General features: G+C 52.4%; 7 protein-coding genes across 7 annotated transcripts; 3 read left to right on the forward strand and 4 right to left on the reverse strand.

Moving 5' to 3' along the window:
- Window positions 1-311: 311 nt before the first annotated feature.
- Window positions 312-1925, reverse strand: A1O5_07394 (uncharacterized protein; the record flags this gene model as incomplete). The annotated part of the gene is made up of 1 exon (XM_007747983.1): window positions 312-1925. One exon carries the CDS (start codon window positions 1923-1925, stop codon window positions 312-314), a length of 1614 nt encoding a protein of 537 aa, XP_007746173.1.
- Window positions 1926-2503: 578 nt separating this feature from the next.
- Window positions 2504-4273, reverse strand: A1O5_07395 (serine/threonine kinase 16; the record flags this gene model as incomplete). The annotated part of the gene is made up of 3 exons (XM_007747984.1): window positions 2504-3139; window positions 3216-4023; window positions 4077-4273. The coding sequence occupies 3 exons, from the start codon at window positions 4271-4273 to the stop codon at window positions 2504-2506; spliced, it is 1641 nt and encodes a 546-aa protein (XP_007746174.1).
- Window positions 4274-5543: 1270 nt separating this feature from the next.
- Window positions 5544-7411, forward strand: A1O5_07396 (uncharacterized protein; the record flags this gene model as incomplete). The annotated part of the gene is made up of 6 exons (XM_007747985.1): window positions 5544-5831; window positions 5880-6002; window positions 6055-6246; window positions 6295-7104; window positions 7162-7234; window positions 7293-7411. 6 exons carry the CDS (start codon window positions 5544-5546, stop codon window positions 7409-7411), a joined length of 1605 nt encoding a protein of 534 aa, XP_007746175.1.
- A 646-nt stretch (window positions 7412-8057) lies between these two features.
- On the forward strand, window positions 8058-9695 carry A1O5_07397 (uncharacterized protein; the record flags this gene model as incomplete). The annotated part of the gene is made up of 2 exons (XM_007747986.1): window positions 8058-8783; window positions 8853-9695. 2 exons carry the CDS (start codon window positions 8058-8060, stop codon window positions 9693-9695), a joined length of 1569 nt encoding a protein of 522 aa, XP_007746176.1.
- Window positions 9696-10490: 795 nt separating this feature from the next.
- A1O5_07398 (uncharacterized protein) lies at window positions 10491-12368 on the forward strand (the record flags this gene model as incomplete). The annotated part of the gene is made up of 1 exon (XM_007747987.1): window positions 10491-12368. The coding sequence occupies one exon, from the start codon at window positions 10491-10493 to the stop codon at window positions 12366-12368; it is 1878 nt and encodes a 625-aa protein (XP_007746177.1).
- Window positions 12369-12595: 227 nt separating this feature from the next.
- Window positions 12596-13015, reverse strand: A1O5_07399 (uncharacterized protein; the record flags this gene model as incomplete). The annotated part of the gene is made up of 1 exon (XM_007747988.1): window positions 12596-13015. The coding sequence occupies one exon, from the start codon at window positions 13013-13015 to the stop codon at window positions 12596-12598; it is 420 nt and encodes a 139-aa protein (XP_007746178.1).
- Window positions 13016-13558: 543 nt separating this feature from the next.
- Window positions 13559-15683, reverse strand: A1O5_07400 (glucose-regulated protein; the record flags this gene model as incomplete). The annotated part of the gene is made up of 2 exons (XM_007747989.1): window positions 13559-15254; window positions 15316-15683. The coding sequence occupies 2 exons, from the start codon at window positions 15681-15683 to the stop codon at window positions 13559-13561; spliced, it is 2064 nt and encodes a 687-aa protein (XP_007746179.1).
- Window positions 15684-16404: the final 721 nt, after the last annotated feature.

The raw sequence follows: 16404 nt of genomic DNA on the forward strand, positions 1-16404 counted from the left end.
TTTTTCGACTCGGTGCGTTTAGATTGTCATGTATGTATGCATGCCACACGCATTTCGTCGGCAGCAGTCCTTGCTCTTGTTGTGCTCCCCCGACCCTTCTTGCTCTCCCTGCCGTCCCATTCATCCGTGACTAAATGAGCTGTGAGTGTGTGGCTTTGGGCCTTCTGCCGTCTATAAATGAGGCTTCATCTCTTGATTCTAGGTTCATGAGGGCTGTGATGTAATATGCAACCACGGCTTGTAAGTGTGTAGCATCGACAAAGGGAAATATGTGGATGAGATCAGTCGGTCAAAGTCGGGTTGAAACTCTTTCAATCCACCACCCTCTCGGCCGCGGCCTTTTCGATCCGATCGATCACGGCGTCTTCGAGATCCCGGTGGTGTGTCTGGTTGGGTTCTTGTTGCCCCGTCATTGACTGTTGGCCGTTCGTCGCAGCCGCGTTTCGCCGCACAGTCTCTGCGAATATGAATGCACAGTCCAGCTCGTCAAATAGTCGCAAGACGCCGAATAGTGAGTGCGCTAATGTCGAGATGTCGGGCCCAAGATGGACGTTGAACAACGTGACTTTCATGTCGTGGACTACCGTTGTCGCGATCGAGATCATTGGCGCATAGATCGAGTTTGAGATCGCATCTGGAACGAGAGCGCCAAAGGTTATATCTCTGCTAGCGTTCGCAGACAAGGAAGTCGATGGAATCGTCTTGACCGGCTGTCCGGCAAAGGGTGGCCAGTGGCAGGAAATGATCCCACCCTTGACTTCGCGAGACTTCTTCTCCTGCCCGTCCTCATTGGAACACGATTGCCAATTGTTGACGAGCTCATCCAGCTTCTCTGACACGCGACCGTTGCGCACGGCGTCCTCAGAAAACAAAACCAGTCGCCCTACAGGCGCATAGTGTCTGTACTTCATTCCTGGTGCGCGAGGTGCACCGTTGATGTCGTCTTCGTAACTAACGATGCCGTCGAAATGAGGCACACTCGTGTCTCCCGAGGACGCAGAAACCCCAAGAGTAGACTCATCCATAGAAGATGGCGTCGAGGGTGTCGCGGTCGCGTTTGAACCATCTTGTCTTGAGCTGTCTGCCGCTCCGGCCGCATGCCTTTTATACCCGATCGCCGTCCTCGTCCATTTATTGCCAATCTCTCTCCCAACACCTCTCAGCTCCTCCAAGCTCACACCTCCCGGCCTCAATATAAGCGGCGGATCATGCAAGCCATCCACAACCGTGCTCTCCACACCCACATCACACCCTCCCCCGTCTAAGATGAAGTTGATCTTGCCATTTAGATCATCCAAAACATGTTGTGCCGTAGTGGGACTCGGCTTCCCTGAAGAATTCGCACTAGGTCCGGCGATAGGTCTGCCCGTTGCGGCGATGAAGAAACGCGCATATTTTGATGACGGAATACGGAATCCAATGGTTGACTGGAAGGGGTGCACGTTCTTGGCGAAGATCCCCGACGGGGGCACTGGGAGGAGGATGGTCAAAGGGCCAGGCCAATATCTCTCCGCCACTGGCGCGTAGATTTCCGGTAAAGGTTCACCAGTAACCTGCTCCAGGTGTTTGATACTTGCGACATGAACGATCAGGGGGTTATCACTTGGACGGCCTTTGGCAGCGAAAATTCCTGAAATGGCGGGCTCATTGGTCGCGTCCGCGCCGAGGCCGTATACAGTTTCCGTGGGAAAGGCTACCGGGGGCGCAATGCCTTGTCTTATGGATTCGATGGCGTCTCTGAGTAAAGCTGCATTCTCGGTTTTGCTGTGAGGTGGATGGAGGATGTACTTGAGGTATATGGCGCGGTATTCTTCATCAGGTGCGTGTTCAGGGATGTCGAGGTCGTGGAGGTCGACTATGCGTGTGTGACAATTTGTGTAAGGCAACGAAGCTAGGTGAGAGCGGTTATTGATTATGCTCCTCATGGTGGCAGTCGATCGCGTTTTCAACGCGCTTGAGAAACGCTTCAGTCTAGACCTAGAGTGGAGATGTGGTCGCAAAAGTTGGTTCATGAAGATCTATCAGCCAGGCCGCCACCAATACGACGAACTCTGACACCGACAGGAGCGTATCTTCAGGACAAGCGGAAAATCTGCAAGGCTCAGCATGTTGAACCAGTGCGCACGCCAATTCGAGCGGTTCGGTATCAAGGATCCGCTGCACACTCTCGAGAGTCAGATCATCTAAGACATGCTGTGACACTGGCAATAATCTTCGGATGTGGATGGTGGCTTGCGATGACTGGCAGAATGAGAATGACGTTGAGAAAAAGCGTGAAGAGAAAAGTCCGAATCAAACCGAGGCTTATATATTTATCACGTGCACAGCCTTGCCATTAATTGCAGCCTTACGCAGCCTTGTCCTTAAGCTCTATTTCGTGTTCTATGGTTCCTCGGCCACGCACCCCGGCTGTACTCTACTGCACCTATCGTTTAGGATGAGACATACCGCTCGATCTGAGCCATTGTCTGCGAATATTCTAACGTATTCATCCATCCACATCTCAAGTGGCCACATTGCCCTTTGCCATCAGTTCCGCAACCAAGTTCCAGTACCTGACACGGCTACGTTCCCTGAAAGTCTTGCCCCAGAAAATCATGATCAAAAACGCCGACGAAGCTGCCATGCCGATGAATGCAGCGGAAATAAAGCAGTTCTGCAAACCAAGGTTGTCGAGCCAAGGGGTAATTCCGTAGCCAATGGCAAAAGACATGGTATTGCGAACCAGAATCACTGTGGTCATCGCATCGGCGCTGATCTCATGATAAGTGTCGATGAGGTAGTTGACGCTGAGAGTTATGCCGAAGCAGGTCGAACCGGCCAGAGTGCCCATGGCGAAGATCAAGCCAAACCAATGGACGTGATGCGCCGCGCCTACGCCCCACAGAATGAGGGATGCAGGAACAATAATGATGCAAGCCGCAAAAGGCCAGAGACGGTGTTCAGCTTCCATGATGCCATTGTTGCGACGCGCAAGCCTGATCGTGAGCCAATCGCTGAACCGACCAGTAAAGAAGCATCCGACGATGACGCCTATGCATGTGCTGACATATGACAGTCCAACCATGGAGGCTTTGAAATTGTAGGGCGCACCTCCTAGAATGATGCTTGCGGTTGCATTCAGTACATTGAACCAGATCTGTTGTGATATGTTGTCAGTAAGGCGCCGAACCGTTTCATCTTAACAAGCAGGACCCAGTGAATGGTTAACTCACGAGATAACTGCCATAGCTAAACCCAGCATAGAAGATAACGGGCCAGCCAAGGTACTTCAACGACCTAATAGCTCTTGACAACATATTCTCCCCTGGAGATGGCTGCCACAACGACATTCTTTGCAGGTATGTTTTGTTGCTACCATAGACCACGATGCCGCTCTCGACGTTGACGGCGGGTTCGTTCGTAACATCTGGCGTCTTTCCCGTCGGTTTCTCGCCTTTCGCACCGGAGAGCGGCGTTTGGCTGCCGCTCGCGGTCTCGACTATTCCAACCGTTAAGCGTGTGTAGTTTGTCTCTTCCATGAAGAAGAAGCAAAAGATCAGAGCCACGCCCAGGAACATCGTAGGCCAATAGAAGACCCATTTCCAGCCTTGGTCATCGGCGATGAAACCACAGATCACCGGCGCAAAATAATTGCTGCCAGCGAGGAAGAAAGCGTAGACGCCCATGTACGTTCCTCGCTGGTGAGCAAAGTACACATCTGTCACAGAGATCTCGGGAAGAGCTTCAATCGGTGAGGCAAAAAAACCACCCAATATATTTTTCGCGATCCATACCCCATTGCCCCGGGCATATGGGCCCCACATTGTGCAACCGATTGTTCCGCAGATGGAGAGGAGGTAGGTCAGACGCTTGCCGTATCGCAAGGCGAAAGGTTGCCAGAAAAGCAACCCCCAGCCGGCGAGAAGAAACAAATATCCCGTGCCTTGGTTCAAGGTGCTGATGGACACCCCAGAAGCTTCAGAAAGTGGAACAAGCACCGAATAGACCACAGAATTAGCAATGCCAACCACCAAGGTGTAGCTGATGCCAGTCAGTATCGTAGTGGACAATAACAAGGTAGTTATGAGACGTACACATTGACTGTTATGGTCAACATGAGTTTTCGTTTAGGCGACCAGTTCAGGGGATCATCAGGATCGTTTGAGGGAGTGGGCACCAGCACGATGTCTTTGTCCCCGGATCCAGCATGTCGGGTATGCATGGTATGTTCGATGTCCACGAGGTGGACTGTCCCAGGGACTGTGTCAACTGGCAAGTCGTAATGCGCCATCTCGGTTTAGACTGTAGAAGCCCAAAGATGAAAGGAAGGAGAGGAAGAACGGAGAAGTGAGGAGCGTACCCGGTAGAAGAGGAGATTCGAGTTGGTGATCTTCATAGGATCGCCATCATGAGGGTAACACTGACTTATGAGTCCGTGCTCCCACATCGCAAAAGTCCGCGCGAGAAGTTCCACGCCACGCCATCTCCGCGTACCAGAGAATCAGCGATAGAAGAGTCGACACGCAATCTCGTCGATAAGAGCTGAAGTTCCTTCGAGATAGGCCTAGACGGCTGGTTCTCGACATGGACTGAAATGATAAAGCCTATGAAAGCGCATTGCAGAAAGATAAGATACTGAGATCTCCGCATGTGGTCGGTTGTACCGCACGGATGTACCACATGGTGCACTTGGTTAACGGTGAGGTAGCGGTCGACGATCATGTATCGATGCAGCGGCCCGGAGCTGCAGACGAAATAAAGTTGGTTGCCGTTGGAGATAAACATGCAGGTCAATGCACGCACAGGGACAAGCGCGACCTACTGGTACATATTCAGTAGGCTGGTGGTGACAAGACATGCTTCGGTATGGCCAACTATCTCCCTCGACATGGATGAAAGTCGTCGGAGCCTGGGTTGAAGAGATTTGATCTCCCGCTGATATATCATGTCACCGTGCCATTATGAAGCCACACGGCCTTCTGTCTCGCACAGTTGCAGGCTCGTGTCCTATGGAATGGCCGGGGCACTTGGTCATTGTCGAAAAACTCTCCTGCCCGTTCAGGCAGGGCCTGGCTTTCAGAGAATCCGACTGCCACAGATATTTGCTGGGGGCTAGTGTCCGGCGATAGTCCGAAAACCTGGTTGCGCTATCCTGTCTGATTGGTGTTTGATTAGGGCGGTGGGTTAAGACGCGGCCTTCCCATTTCAAGATCTTGGTCGGAAACAAGCATCGCGCAATTCCGTGTGATTGACGTTTCCATGTGCTTGGTGGTGGAAATGATCCCGTTCGTCCATACCCAAATGGGATCTAGAGGAGTTATCATATGGCTGAAAGATACCAAGAGACTGAACGAACACTGAAGCGAGACTTCCCTTACCTGTTCCGACACCCTCCAATATCAGTGAATACCCGTATAACTTCCAAGCTTCCCCGCTTTGAGGCCCGTCATCAGGGAATCGAGAAGAGATAGAGAATATATAAAGCTGTACACTTCCATTCACAGATATAGCCCGTTTTGACCTTGTGATAGTTCTATCCTGATTGTTTGGCCGAAATCAAAATGGACCAAGATTGGAGAACTCTGGTCGCGAAGAAACGTGCCGAGGGAGCAAAAGCACTCCCGCAAGAATGGCGGTTGCCCTCAAGCATTCTGGACTCCGTCAATGCCGACGCCGATATCAGCGTCCTCGACATTCCTGCAAAGTGTGGCCTTCTCACACCAAAGGAGCTTGAGATCACCGAAAACTATGACGCTGTCGATTTGATAGCCAAGATGGCCGCAAACGAGCTTTCTTCTTTTGAAGTTACCCAGGCCTTCTGCAAGAGGGCTGCTATTGCCCATCAAGTGGTCAGTAACAGCTCCACATCTCCAGTCGGTGATCGCTGAGACTTCAAGACGAACTGTTTGACAGAAATTTTCTTCGACAAGGCTCTCGAAAGAGCCACATATCTCGATGAATATCTAGCGAGAGAAGGTAAGCCAATGGGCCCGTTGCACGGGATGCCGATAAGTCTGAAGGTACGGTAGAGATCTCCCTAGGAGTCTCACTGCTCAACACTCAGGTTCATAGGACTCCTTCAACCTGAAGGGCACATATTCGACAATCGGCTATGTGTCATTTATCAACCGACCAGCAGCGGACTTCAACTCGCCTTTGGTTGACATTCTGCTCCAGAATGGAGCCGTTCTTTATGTCAAGACCAACATTCCACAAACGTTAATGACGGCGGACTCCGAAAACAACGTCTTCGGCCGCGTGCTGGTAAGAATGATGGCTTAGAGTTGCAAACAACGGGCTTACCTGCTTCAGAATCCCCACAAGCTCAAACTCACTGCCGGTGGTAGTAGTGGCGGGGAAGGAGCCCTTATCGGCATGCGAGGCTCAATTCTAGGCGTAGGGACAGACATTGGAGGATCCATCCGAATACCTGCCTTTTGTTGCGGAACATTCGGGTTCAAGCCGTCTGTTGATCGAATTCCCTTCGGTGGCCAGACCAATCCGGTACTCGATGGCTGGACAGGCATTATACCAGCGGCAGGGCCCTTGGCGAGAAGCCCTCGCGACTTGCGATTGTTCTTGGAAACCGTCATCAACTCGAAACCTTGGAACTTTGACTATACGGCACTCGCGATGCCATGGCATCCGGTTGAAGAGAAGAAGACTCTGACGATTGGCGTCATCCACGAGTGTCCCTCCTGGCCTGTCCAGCCACCCATCCTGCGAACCTTGAAGACGGCAACGGAAAAGCTGAAGCAAGCAGGCCACAGCATCGTGATGCTCGAAAACTTTCCCTCGTTCAAAGAAGCCACGGAGCTGTCGTGGAGACTCTTCGACATTGATAATGAGTGCACCGGATTCAAACATATTGAAGCCTCGGGAGAGCCATGGGTCACTTCGGTCAAGGACATGTACACGCCGCCGCCTGAAGGCCGACCCGACAAGACTCTGGGCGATTTATTTGACATGAATGAACAGCGCCTCAAATTTCGGGCTGAGTGGTTGAAGCTCTTTGTAGAGAACAAGTTGGATGTTATTGTGGCACCAGGATCGCACAAAACCGCGGTACCTCACGACACTTTCAGAATGCCGCCGTACACCGTCATGTTCAATCTCCTGGCGGTAAGTGAAAGGCTGATTTGAGCAGGTGCCAGGGAAGAAGGCTAACAATTCGAGCAGTACCCTGCTTGCATTATCCCATATCTCAAAGCAGATAAGAACGTGGACCTTCCAGACCCAAGGATTCCAGACTGTGAGTAGCTCAGCTGCTCAAGAGCAGGTTGCACAGTTATTGGTCTGACATAATGCAGATCTACCAGAAGCTGTCGATAACGCGCCGTGTCATATTCAGGTCATTGCAAGATCCGAGCACGATGAAGAGCTAATGTCGGCCGTGGAGTTGATATCAGAGGCCCTGGGCTCCCTTTGATACTGTGGAGTTCAAGACAGGCAACGGGCAGGCACGGACGAGGGCCCCGATCTGAGTTGAGGAAGGTGATGTGGCAGTCTGGCGCTGAAAAGCCCATCTGTATCCGGGGCGATGCGAGGAGGCTGAGCCACGACGAAGCGCATCGATCCAGATAGTGGTGATTCGACCATCGAGAGACAGAATCCCATCGTTTCGACGGGAAAGGCGTCAGGTGGAACACGGAGGCTGTCTTTGATTATAATGTTAGTTATCTATCGTTGTATTCGCTGTCCAAGACGTCCTCGTCCCAAGGCCAAATGTGCATCTAGAGGCGAGGTGTGGGCAGACGAGTTTCCGTAGCTTCGCCAAAATTCCGCTTCTCCTCCCTGCAGAGCCGACGCTCCGGGTCTGTTGATTGGCAACAGCCGGGCCAGTCTCGTTAATGCGGGGTGATAGCCCACATCCTTGGGGCCTAGAATTCCAAGCGATTCGACCTCGATGATAAGAGACTGAAGACGTCGACTTCGGCTTGCTTTTCGGTTTCACCTAATCCAACCTGGCATATCTGGCTTCCTCTTGTCGCATTTCAATGGACGTCTCGAGAATACCGAACCGCCCGCCATGAGATGTTGACCTGCATATAGGCTGCGCAAGCCTATCTTTTGGTATGGCACCTCAATCCACAGCCACTCTGCGGACGAAGACTGGATGTCTGACCTGTGAGTGGCAATCACATCAATTGGAGTCGTCTGCAGCTAACAGACCCCTGGGTCGCATGCGACGGAAAAAATGCAACGAAGGCAGGCCGCGGTGCGAAAAGTGCATCAAATCCAACCGAGTCTGTACTTGGCCTGCCGAAGACGATCTGTTCGACCGGCGGCATAGTCGAGCTTCGAGATCTCCGACGTCGCCGTCGCCGGGGAAGTCGCCGGAAAGCATCGACGTACAGGGGCGGCTCTCAAACGACATCAAAGACAGCACAAGAGCTGATGCGTCGCCATTTTTCATATGCCGCGAAATCTCTTTCAACTCGGACCTCTTCAATTCGCCAGTGTTCAAATCCGACCTTGAAGTTGACTGTTTCCGGCACTTTCTCGATGGGTTCCTACCGCTCCTCATCCTCTCAAACACACATCCGGGATTTCAGTCCCAATTTATCCCGGAGGTGGTGGAAATGCTTCTCCAATTTGAGGGTATGAAAGACATTGCACTAGCGTGTGGCGCGTCGCGCATGCATCTACTCACCGGGAATGTTCAAATGAACGAGGTGGGGATCAGATACTATGCCCGTGCCGTCTCCGAGGTCAATCGCTCTCTCAGCATGATCGACTGGGGCCGCGACGATTTCAATGACGCTCTCTTGGTGGCCATCATCTTTCTTTACATCCACGGAGTGAGTTCCCCCGCCTCATTCAAACGCGCCAAATGATCGATTTGATTGACCTGTGTTGTGTGCAAACAGGTGTTCAGTATCGGGACCAACAAAGACATTGGGAAACATGTGATGGGGGCGATCCAACTGATGAAACTCCGATGCACGCATTCACGCCGACCGCCAATGCCACGCCCGATCCATCGGATCATCTGGGAGAGCATCCTTTACCAGGTCTTTCGTCAAACAGTCAACCGGCCCTTTGCAGTAGACTTCCAGCCTGATTTTGAGTTCTGTGCACGGGCGGAAGAGACGCTGCAGTCATTGACCTTCCCAGATGCCTCGGCAGCCGATAATAGTCCCGTGATAGGTTTTCCTTTGGCACTCCAAAAGCTGATTATCGAGATCGTCCAACTCTGCAAAAGTCCAGCGAAGCCTGAGCCTGAATTACTCGAGGTACTTGGACGTGAACTGGGGTACTGGGAGCAGACAATCCTAGAAGAGGGGCACTGCGTGAACGAAGAGGACTCATGGTTGACCAAAACACCGGCTGAACGAGCTCGCATCTTCCACCGACACTCGACGAGCTTGCACATTCTCGCAGCATCACTGCTTCTGGATTGGGTCGCAAGATCACATGAGGTGTACGAGACTGAATCTCCGCTTCCGCCCGCGGGCGATACATGGCAGGTTCGCAGAGGATTGGAGATCATGCAGTGTCCGCAAGCCAATGAGGAATGGTCGAGATGCTACCTGGGGTCGTGGCCGACCTTGATATTTGGGTACGCTGTCGACAAGCCTGAGGACATTGCATTGATTCGAAACGACTTGAGACAACGGTTCCACAAGCTGTATTCTGGAGAGGAATTGCTGTTCCTGGAGGAACTGGAGTCGGTCTGGCGCACAAGGGGGGTGTCCTATCCGGAGACATGAAATGGGGGAATGCACGCAGTATCTCGTAGTTTATTGGGACGGAGGTGTCGTCTACGGTTTGCTTTGGTACCTTAGGCAGGTAATGATATGGATGGTTTGCGGGAATGGAACCTGAATGAACATGGATTGCGCCGCCACTCGCCATCTGCTGCTCTCGTGATGCTGCTGCTCTCGCTGCTTTGTCGGCCAAGTGACAGCGTCATTTGAAAGGCGCCTCGGCAGGTGTCGACCGAGATCCACCAGCGTCCTCCTCTTCTCCCTCCCTCTTCCCATCATCCTCCATCTGACCAGCCGAGTCAAAGAACCTGATTTGCTTCCCGTCACGCAAATGACGCCCCATGCCTCTTGGCTACTCCTCCCGTGTATGCGCAAGCCAATGAGAACATCCAGCTTTCATCGCCGCTTGAGGAAGACTCCCCCCTGATGCTCAAGCGGCCAAAGATGGGGGACATGGGCACATGCATGCTGACAGTTGTTGCTTTAGTAAACCTTTCCCTTGCCGAAACCTGAGGGTGCCACGGTTGCGATCCTCTGCCATTGCTGTCGTATTCAAGATGATTAACCCTGCACCCGTCATGGTGATTGCGAGGCACACCAGTCTTTTCTGCCCTTATATTCGTCGGTTTGTCTGTCTGCCTTAGCAGCGACGCTTTCATTGATTTGCATTCGAACTTCGACACGGACGGAAACAAGTGACACCCGCCATGGTATAAAGGAGGCCGTTGCATCACTCTCTATTCCAGCCTTGTATCAGCATTCAGATCAAGAAATTTCATGGTGAGCAGGAAAAGAAACATGGCCTTCTTCCAAGCTGCTTCCTGGCATGAGGGAGAAGTCGCAATTCATAAACGAACTCGTGTCGGCGGCTATGACAATCCGACTTCACCATTTCTCACCCCTCGGGCTGCAAGCATGATCCAACGGTACCCCATGATGGCTATAGGAACGCTCGATGATGATGGCAGGCCTTGGTGTACAGTCTGGGGCTCCGACCATCTACCAATCGCGCAGCCGGTGGCCCAGAGCGTCATGGGTGTCCGCACTACCGTCGATGCAAGCTTCGACCCCGTTGTCCAGGCAATTTACAAAGGCAAGGATGACGGAGAAGTGATGCGAGAGGAGGGCAACGGGAGGCTAATGGCCGGCCTTAGCATTCATCTTGAAGAAAGAGGGAGAGTCAAGGTGGCTGGGCAGGTCATTGCCGGCGCTTTAACCGTGAACGACGCCGTTGCGGATAGCAGTGAATTAAAGGGCGATCTGCAGTCAGGCAGATCAGGCGAAGTCCAGCTCGTCGTCAAGATCGACCAAAGTCTCGGAAATTGTCCAAAGTATCTCAACAAGAAGCACATTGTTGCCGCTGATCCCAAGCCAAGACTATTGTCTTCTTCACCACACCTCACTCAAAAAGCAATTGATTTAGTGCAGAGTGCCGACCTGTTTTTCGTCACCTCCACGCACAAGCATGAGGACATGGACTGCAATCACCGTGGCGGCCCTCCGGGTTTCATCCGCGTGCAGCAGCCTACTAATTCGGACGAAGGCAGCACTATTGTGTGGCCGGAATATAGCGGGAACAATCTTTATCAAACACTCGGCAATCTCGAAAGCACTCCTCATGCGGGCCTGGTGATCCCGGACTTCGAGACTGGTGATGTTCTGTATGTAACCGGGGACACCGAGACACTTGTCGGGGCCGCGGCGAGCAAAGTCATCACAAAAAGCAATCTTGCGGTAAGCTTGAAAGTGACCGCAGCGCGGCTAGTTGAGAACGGGTTGCCTTTCAGGGGCAGACTGATGGACGATGCGTCTCAAGGCCGCTCTCCCTATAATCCACGTGTGCGATACTTGACCTCAGAAAAAACAGACGCTTTCGCGAAGACTGCTGGTGACGGACCACCTACCACCGCAAAACTCATCAAGAAGACAAAGATCACTCCAACTGTCACGCGATATCGCTTCGCGCTTGCTGATCCTGGAGTATTCGGCCCCTGGAAGCCAGGTCAGTACGTCGCAATGGATCTGGCAGCCGAGATGGACATGGGGTATTCGCACATGCGGGACGACGACCCTACCAGTCTGAATGATGATTACATTCGCACTTTTACCGTCTCATCTATCCCAAACTCGTTGGGCCTGCACGGGGAAGAATTCGAAGTCACGGTCCGCAAAGTCGGCAACGTCACCAAATGGCTAGAATGGCAGCGCGAGGGTATGTGTGAGATCGGTATTAGGGGCTTTGGCGGAGAATTCGTGTTCGAACCCCACTCCAGGAATGCCTTCATCGCCGCTGGAATTGGGATCACGCCTTTGCTGGGACAGATGGAAAGCCTGGATCTCGACAAACTAAAGGTCAGTTGGAGCGTGGGGATCCGTGACGTCGCCTTGCCTTTGGACATCCTTACGCAATATCCCGGTCTGAAAGATTCGCTTACAATTTGTCTTACCGGCGACGAGTCCCTGTTGGACGGTGAGGGTGGAAAGGAGAAGGCGAAGCTGCAGGAGTTACTTGACACTGGTGTGCAGGTTCTGCGGAGGCGGGTCACAAAGGAGGATTTGGTGGTTTGGGAAACAGAAGTGGACAATTGGTATCTATGCACAGCGCCAGCGATGAGGAAGATTGTGCAGGAGTGGATGCCAGGGACGACGATTGTTTACGAGAACTTCGACTACTAAGACGGCAAGCAAGTCGAATCTAGGAAATCTCTCCTCTTGTCTTCAAACCTCGTCTGCCGTAGCAAATGCCAACAGAATACAGACAACAAAAGTATCCTTTGATAAAGATGTTTGGTTTGTTCCGCGAAGCCTTTGAGAACGCATACGTAGCATCGCTCCATTTCCCCAGTCCATCCATCCATCTCTCCCCCGGCCGTGCTGGTTCCCTTTTTTCTTCTCTACCTAGTTCAAAAATCCTCGCACCTGGCCACGAACAGCGCGATGACTTCGTACGGATGCGCCTTTCTCAACGCCTGCACCGCCGCCCTGCACGTCGGGGTGCCCACGACGACCATCTCGACGCGGTCCTCCTCGACGTGCTCGACCTGCCCGGGCGCGCCGATGTGCGGGTTCGCCGCGGCCGAGGGCTTGAACTGGCCGGTCCCGCGGCTGATGAACGCCGTGTCGGTGTACAGCGCGGGCCCGTCGTCGTCGTCGTCGTCGTTGTTCGGCCACGTCCCCGCCCCCGTCGCCCACAGCGCCGAAAGGCACGCCTGTGTGTTCGCGGGCGGTACGTAGAAGGTCAGCTTGTAGATCGTCTTGTCATCTGTGCTGCTGGCGGCGGCGGCGGCGGCGGTGGTGCTAGTGGCTCCTGTGTGGCTGGACATGGTGTGCAGAGAGCGTCCAAACACTGACCTCGCTGGCGATGAGATCGTCTTCGGTCGGTGATTGTGCGAACTCGGGAATGGGCGATGATGTCGAAATGCTCGGCACGCTACTCTCGATGGTCGGAATCGTAGTCGTAAGGTTTGGACCGTTGCCTGCTGAACGTGGACCTGAAGGGTAGGCATTGAAAATAGCACGAGGTTTTGAGAGGAGGGAAAATGCACACGCAAGGGGGGGAAGGGCCTGGAAGGCTTCACAGCACATCAAGAGGCCACGAAGTCACGATTCAATTAGCTCCCTTGAGCACGAGGAAAAAGATATGTGCTTTTTTGAACGTTTTTCCATTTGGCTTCTTGTGGTATCTAGTTTTCACAACTCTGCCTTCCGTGATAGAAAGAAAAAGGGAGAAGACCAACGCCCTTTTGCATGTCCGACCGGTTTCTTCCGTAGGCCGTGCACGTCTAGATGCTTGTAATCAAGTCCTCAATTCATAACGCTGGTACAAAAATCATTCCAAACCACAGCCGAGATATGATGTCCCGCTCTCACAGCTCATCGTGTCCCGCAGGCTCGTCATCATCATCTCCGTAGTCTGGCATGCCACCGGCACCACCAGCTCCTGCGTATAACTTGCTGCTAATAGGATATGCGACTTGAGAGAGCTTCTCGAATTGCTCGTCAAAGTCGTCCTTGTCCGCAGAATCAGCGTTATCACTGAGCCAGTCTTGCGTTTCCTTGATTGCGTCCAGAAGAGTCTCTTTATCTTCGTCGTCGATCTTGCCACCAAGCCCATCCTCGTCATTGACCTGGTTCTTTAATGACGACGCATAGTTCTCTAACTTGTTGCGAGCGTCGATTTTGTCCTTGATGGCGCGATCTGCCTCAGCAAACTCCTCGGCCTCTGCGACCATTCGGTCGATTTCGTCCTGGGTGAGGCGTCCTTTGTCGTTGGTGATGGTGATCGACTCAGACTTACCAGTGCCTTTGTCGCCAGCTGAGACCTTGAGAATACCGTTTGCGTCGAGTTCGAAGGACACTTCGATCTGAGGGACACCACGAGGAGCCGGAGGGATACCAGTGAGTTCAAATTTGCCCAGGAGGTTGTTGTCCTTTGTCATTGCTCGTTCGCCTTCGAAAACTTGAATCAACACCACGGGCTGGTTGTCGGCTGCCGTACTGAAGATTTGAGATTTCTTGGTCGGGACAAGGGTGTTTCGAGGAATGAGTTTGGTCATGACTCCACCGGTAGTTTCAATGCCGAGAGTAAGGGGATTGACATCCATGAGAATGAGGTCTTCGGTGCCGGTCTCGCCAGAAAGGACACCACCTTGAACGGCTGCGCCATATGCAACAGCTTCGTCAGGGTTGATACCCTTGCTTGCCTTCTTGCCACCAAAGAATTCTTCGATCATTGACTGAACCTTGGGGATACGGGTAGAGCCACCAATGAGGACAATGTCATCAATCTCGGATTTCTTGACCTTGGCGTCTTTCAAGACTTGTTCCACCGGCTTGAGCGTCTTCTTGAACAGGTCCATATTCAACTCCTCGAACTTGGCTCGGGTCAAGGTCTCGGAGAAGTCCTTTCCATTGTGGAAAGCTTCGATTTCAATTCGAGTCGACATTTGAGAAGAAAGGGTTCGCTTAGCTCGCTCGACTTCGCGCTTCAGCTTACCCATAGTCTTGAGGTCCTTGCGAATATCAACATCGTTCTCCTTGTTGAATTTCTTCACAAAATAGTCGATCACTCGCTGGTCGAAGTCTTCGCCACCAAGATGAGTGTCACCAGCGGTAGCCAAAACCTCGAAGACGCCATCTTCAATCGAAAGAAGGGAAACATCGAAAGTACCACCCCCAAGATCGTAAACAATGATTTGACTCTCTTTACCCTTCTTATCGAGACCATAGGCGATAGCTGCGGCAGTAGGCTCGTTGACAACACGCAGAACAGTCAACCCAGCAATTGTGCCGGCATCCTTGGTGGCTTGTCGCTGGGCGTCATTGAAGTATGCTGGGACGGTGACAACTGCGTGGGTGACTTTCTTGCCAAGGTATGCCTCCGCGACTTCCTTCATCTTACCCAGAACCATGGCGGAGATCTCTTCAGGGGTGAAGGCCTTTGGTTTGCCCATAACTTCGACATTGACCACAGGCTTGCCATCTTTGTTGGCGACTTTGAAGGGGAAGTGTTTCAGATCTCGCTGAACATCCTTGTCGTCAAATTTGCGACCGATTAAACGTCTAGAGAGAGGGGCATGTCAGCAAAGCGCAGGTACAATGTAAGAGGCTCGAAGATGCTCACTTGATGTCAAAAACCGTCCTGGTAGGATTCGAAGCATATTGATTCTTTGCTGCGTCTCCTACTAACCGTTCTTCGTCGGTAAACGCCACGTATGAAGGTGTTATTCGATTTCCCTGGTCGTTCACGATGATCTCGACTTTTCCATTCTGCATCACACCGACGCAGGAGTATGTTGTGCCCAGATCGATACCGATGACGGTGCCATAGTTGGTGTCCGAGTCATTTAGGGGTGTTTGATCCTGAGCATTCACTCTCCCGATCAAGGCTAAGGGACAGACAAAGATGAGGAGGAGGTAGAATAGAGTTGTCCACTGCAGAGCAGCGGAAGAGGCTCTGTGAGGCCGACGCTGGACGTTACCGGACGCCATCTTGTCAGTGACGAGGAGGAAGAGGAAAGAGAGGCAAGGAAAAGAGTGATGTGTTAGTGATTGGGAGGAAGATTGGAGAGGGTGGTGGAGGGAAATATTTATTCTAGGGACGCAGTTATCGATACGCTGTCCTTTTCCACGATCTTCACTGGCGGGGCGGTACTTTGTTCGCCGCCGACACAATGGGCGCTTGGCCCCCCCCTGGTGCCCCCAGCCTTGGCGGTCAAAGGGCTAAGGAGGCGGCTCACCAGGCTTTTGGACACGCTGTTTTGCCCCTGAATCGATGCCAGCCTGGCATCTACTCTCTTCTTTGCAAATCCAAAAAGTGCCATCCCTTTCCATTCCCAAAAGGACAAATCTATATTTGCATCTATTCGGTCTCCCCACAGAGCCACCAGAGAGAGCCACCAGAGAGAGCCACCAGGGCCAGCCACCATGACTGAGGACGAAATCCATGTGTACATGTGCGCACGAGTGCAAGTTCTCTTCCGAGAAGGCTGTCTCTTTGGTGTGATTCGATACACCCCATCTAGAAGCATCAACTCGTTATATGTCCCGAATACCTACCCGTGCTGGACCAAATGAAAGGAGCACCAAAGACAGCCCCTGTTAGAAGCATCACCAAGCACCAGAAGCATACTGTATGTACCGAGTACTTGGTACGTCATTCTTTACTACGCCATCCCCGCATCATCATCGCATAGCATACATATTACCACGT

Source organism: Cladophialophora psammophila (assembly GCF_000585535.1).
Source record: "Cladophialophora psammophila CBS 110553 chromosome Unknown aczJe-supercont1.11, whole genome shotgun sequence".
Lineage (NCBI taxonomy): Eukaryota > Fungi > Ascomycota > Eurotiomycetes > Chaetothyriales > Herpotrichiellaceae > Cladophialophora > Cladophialophora psammophila.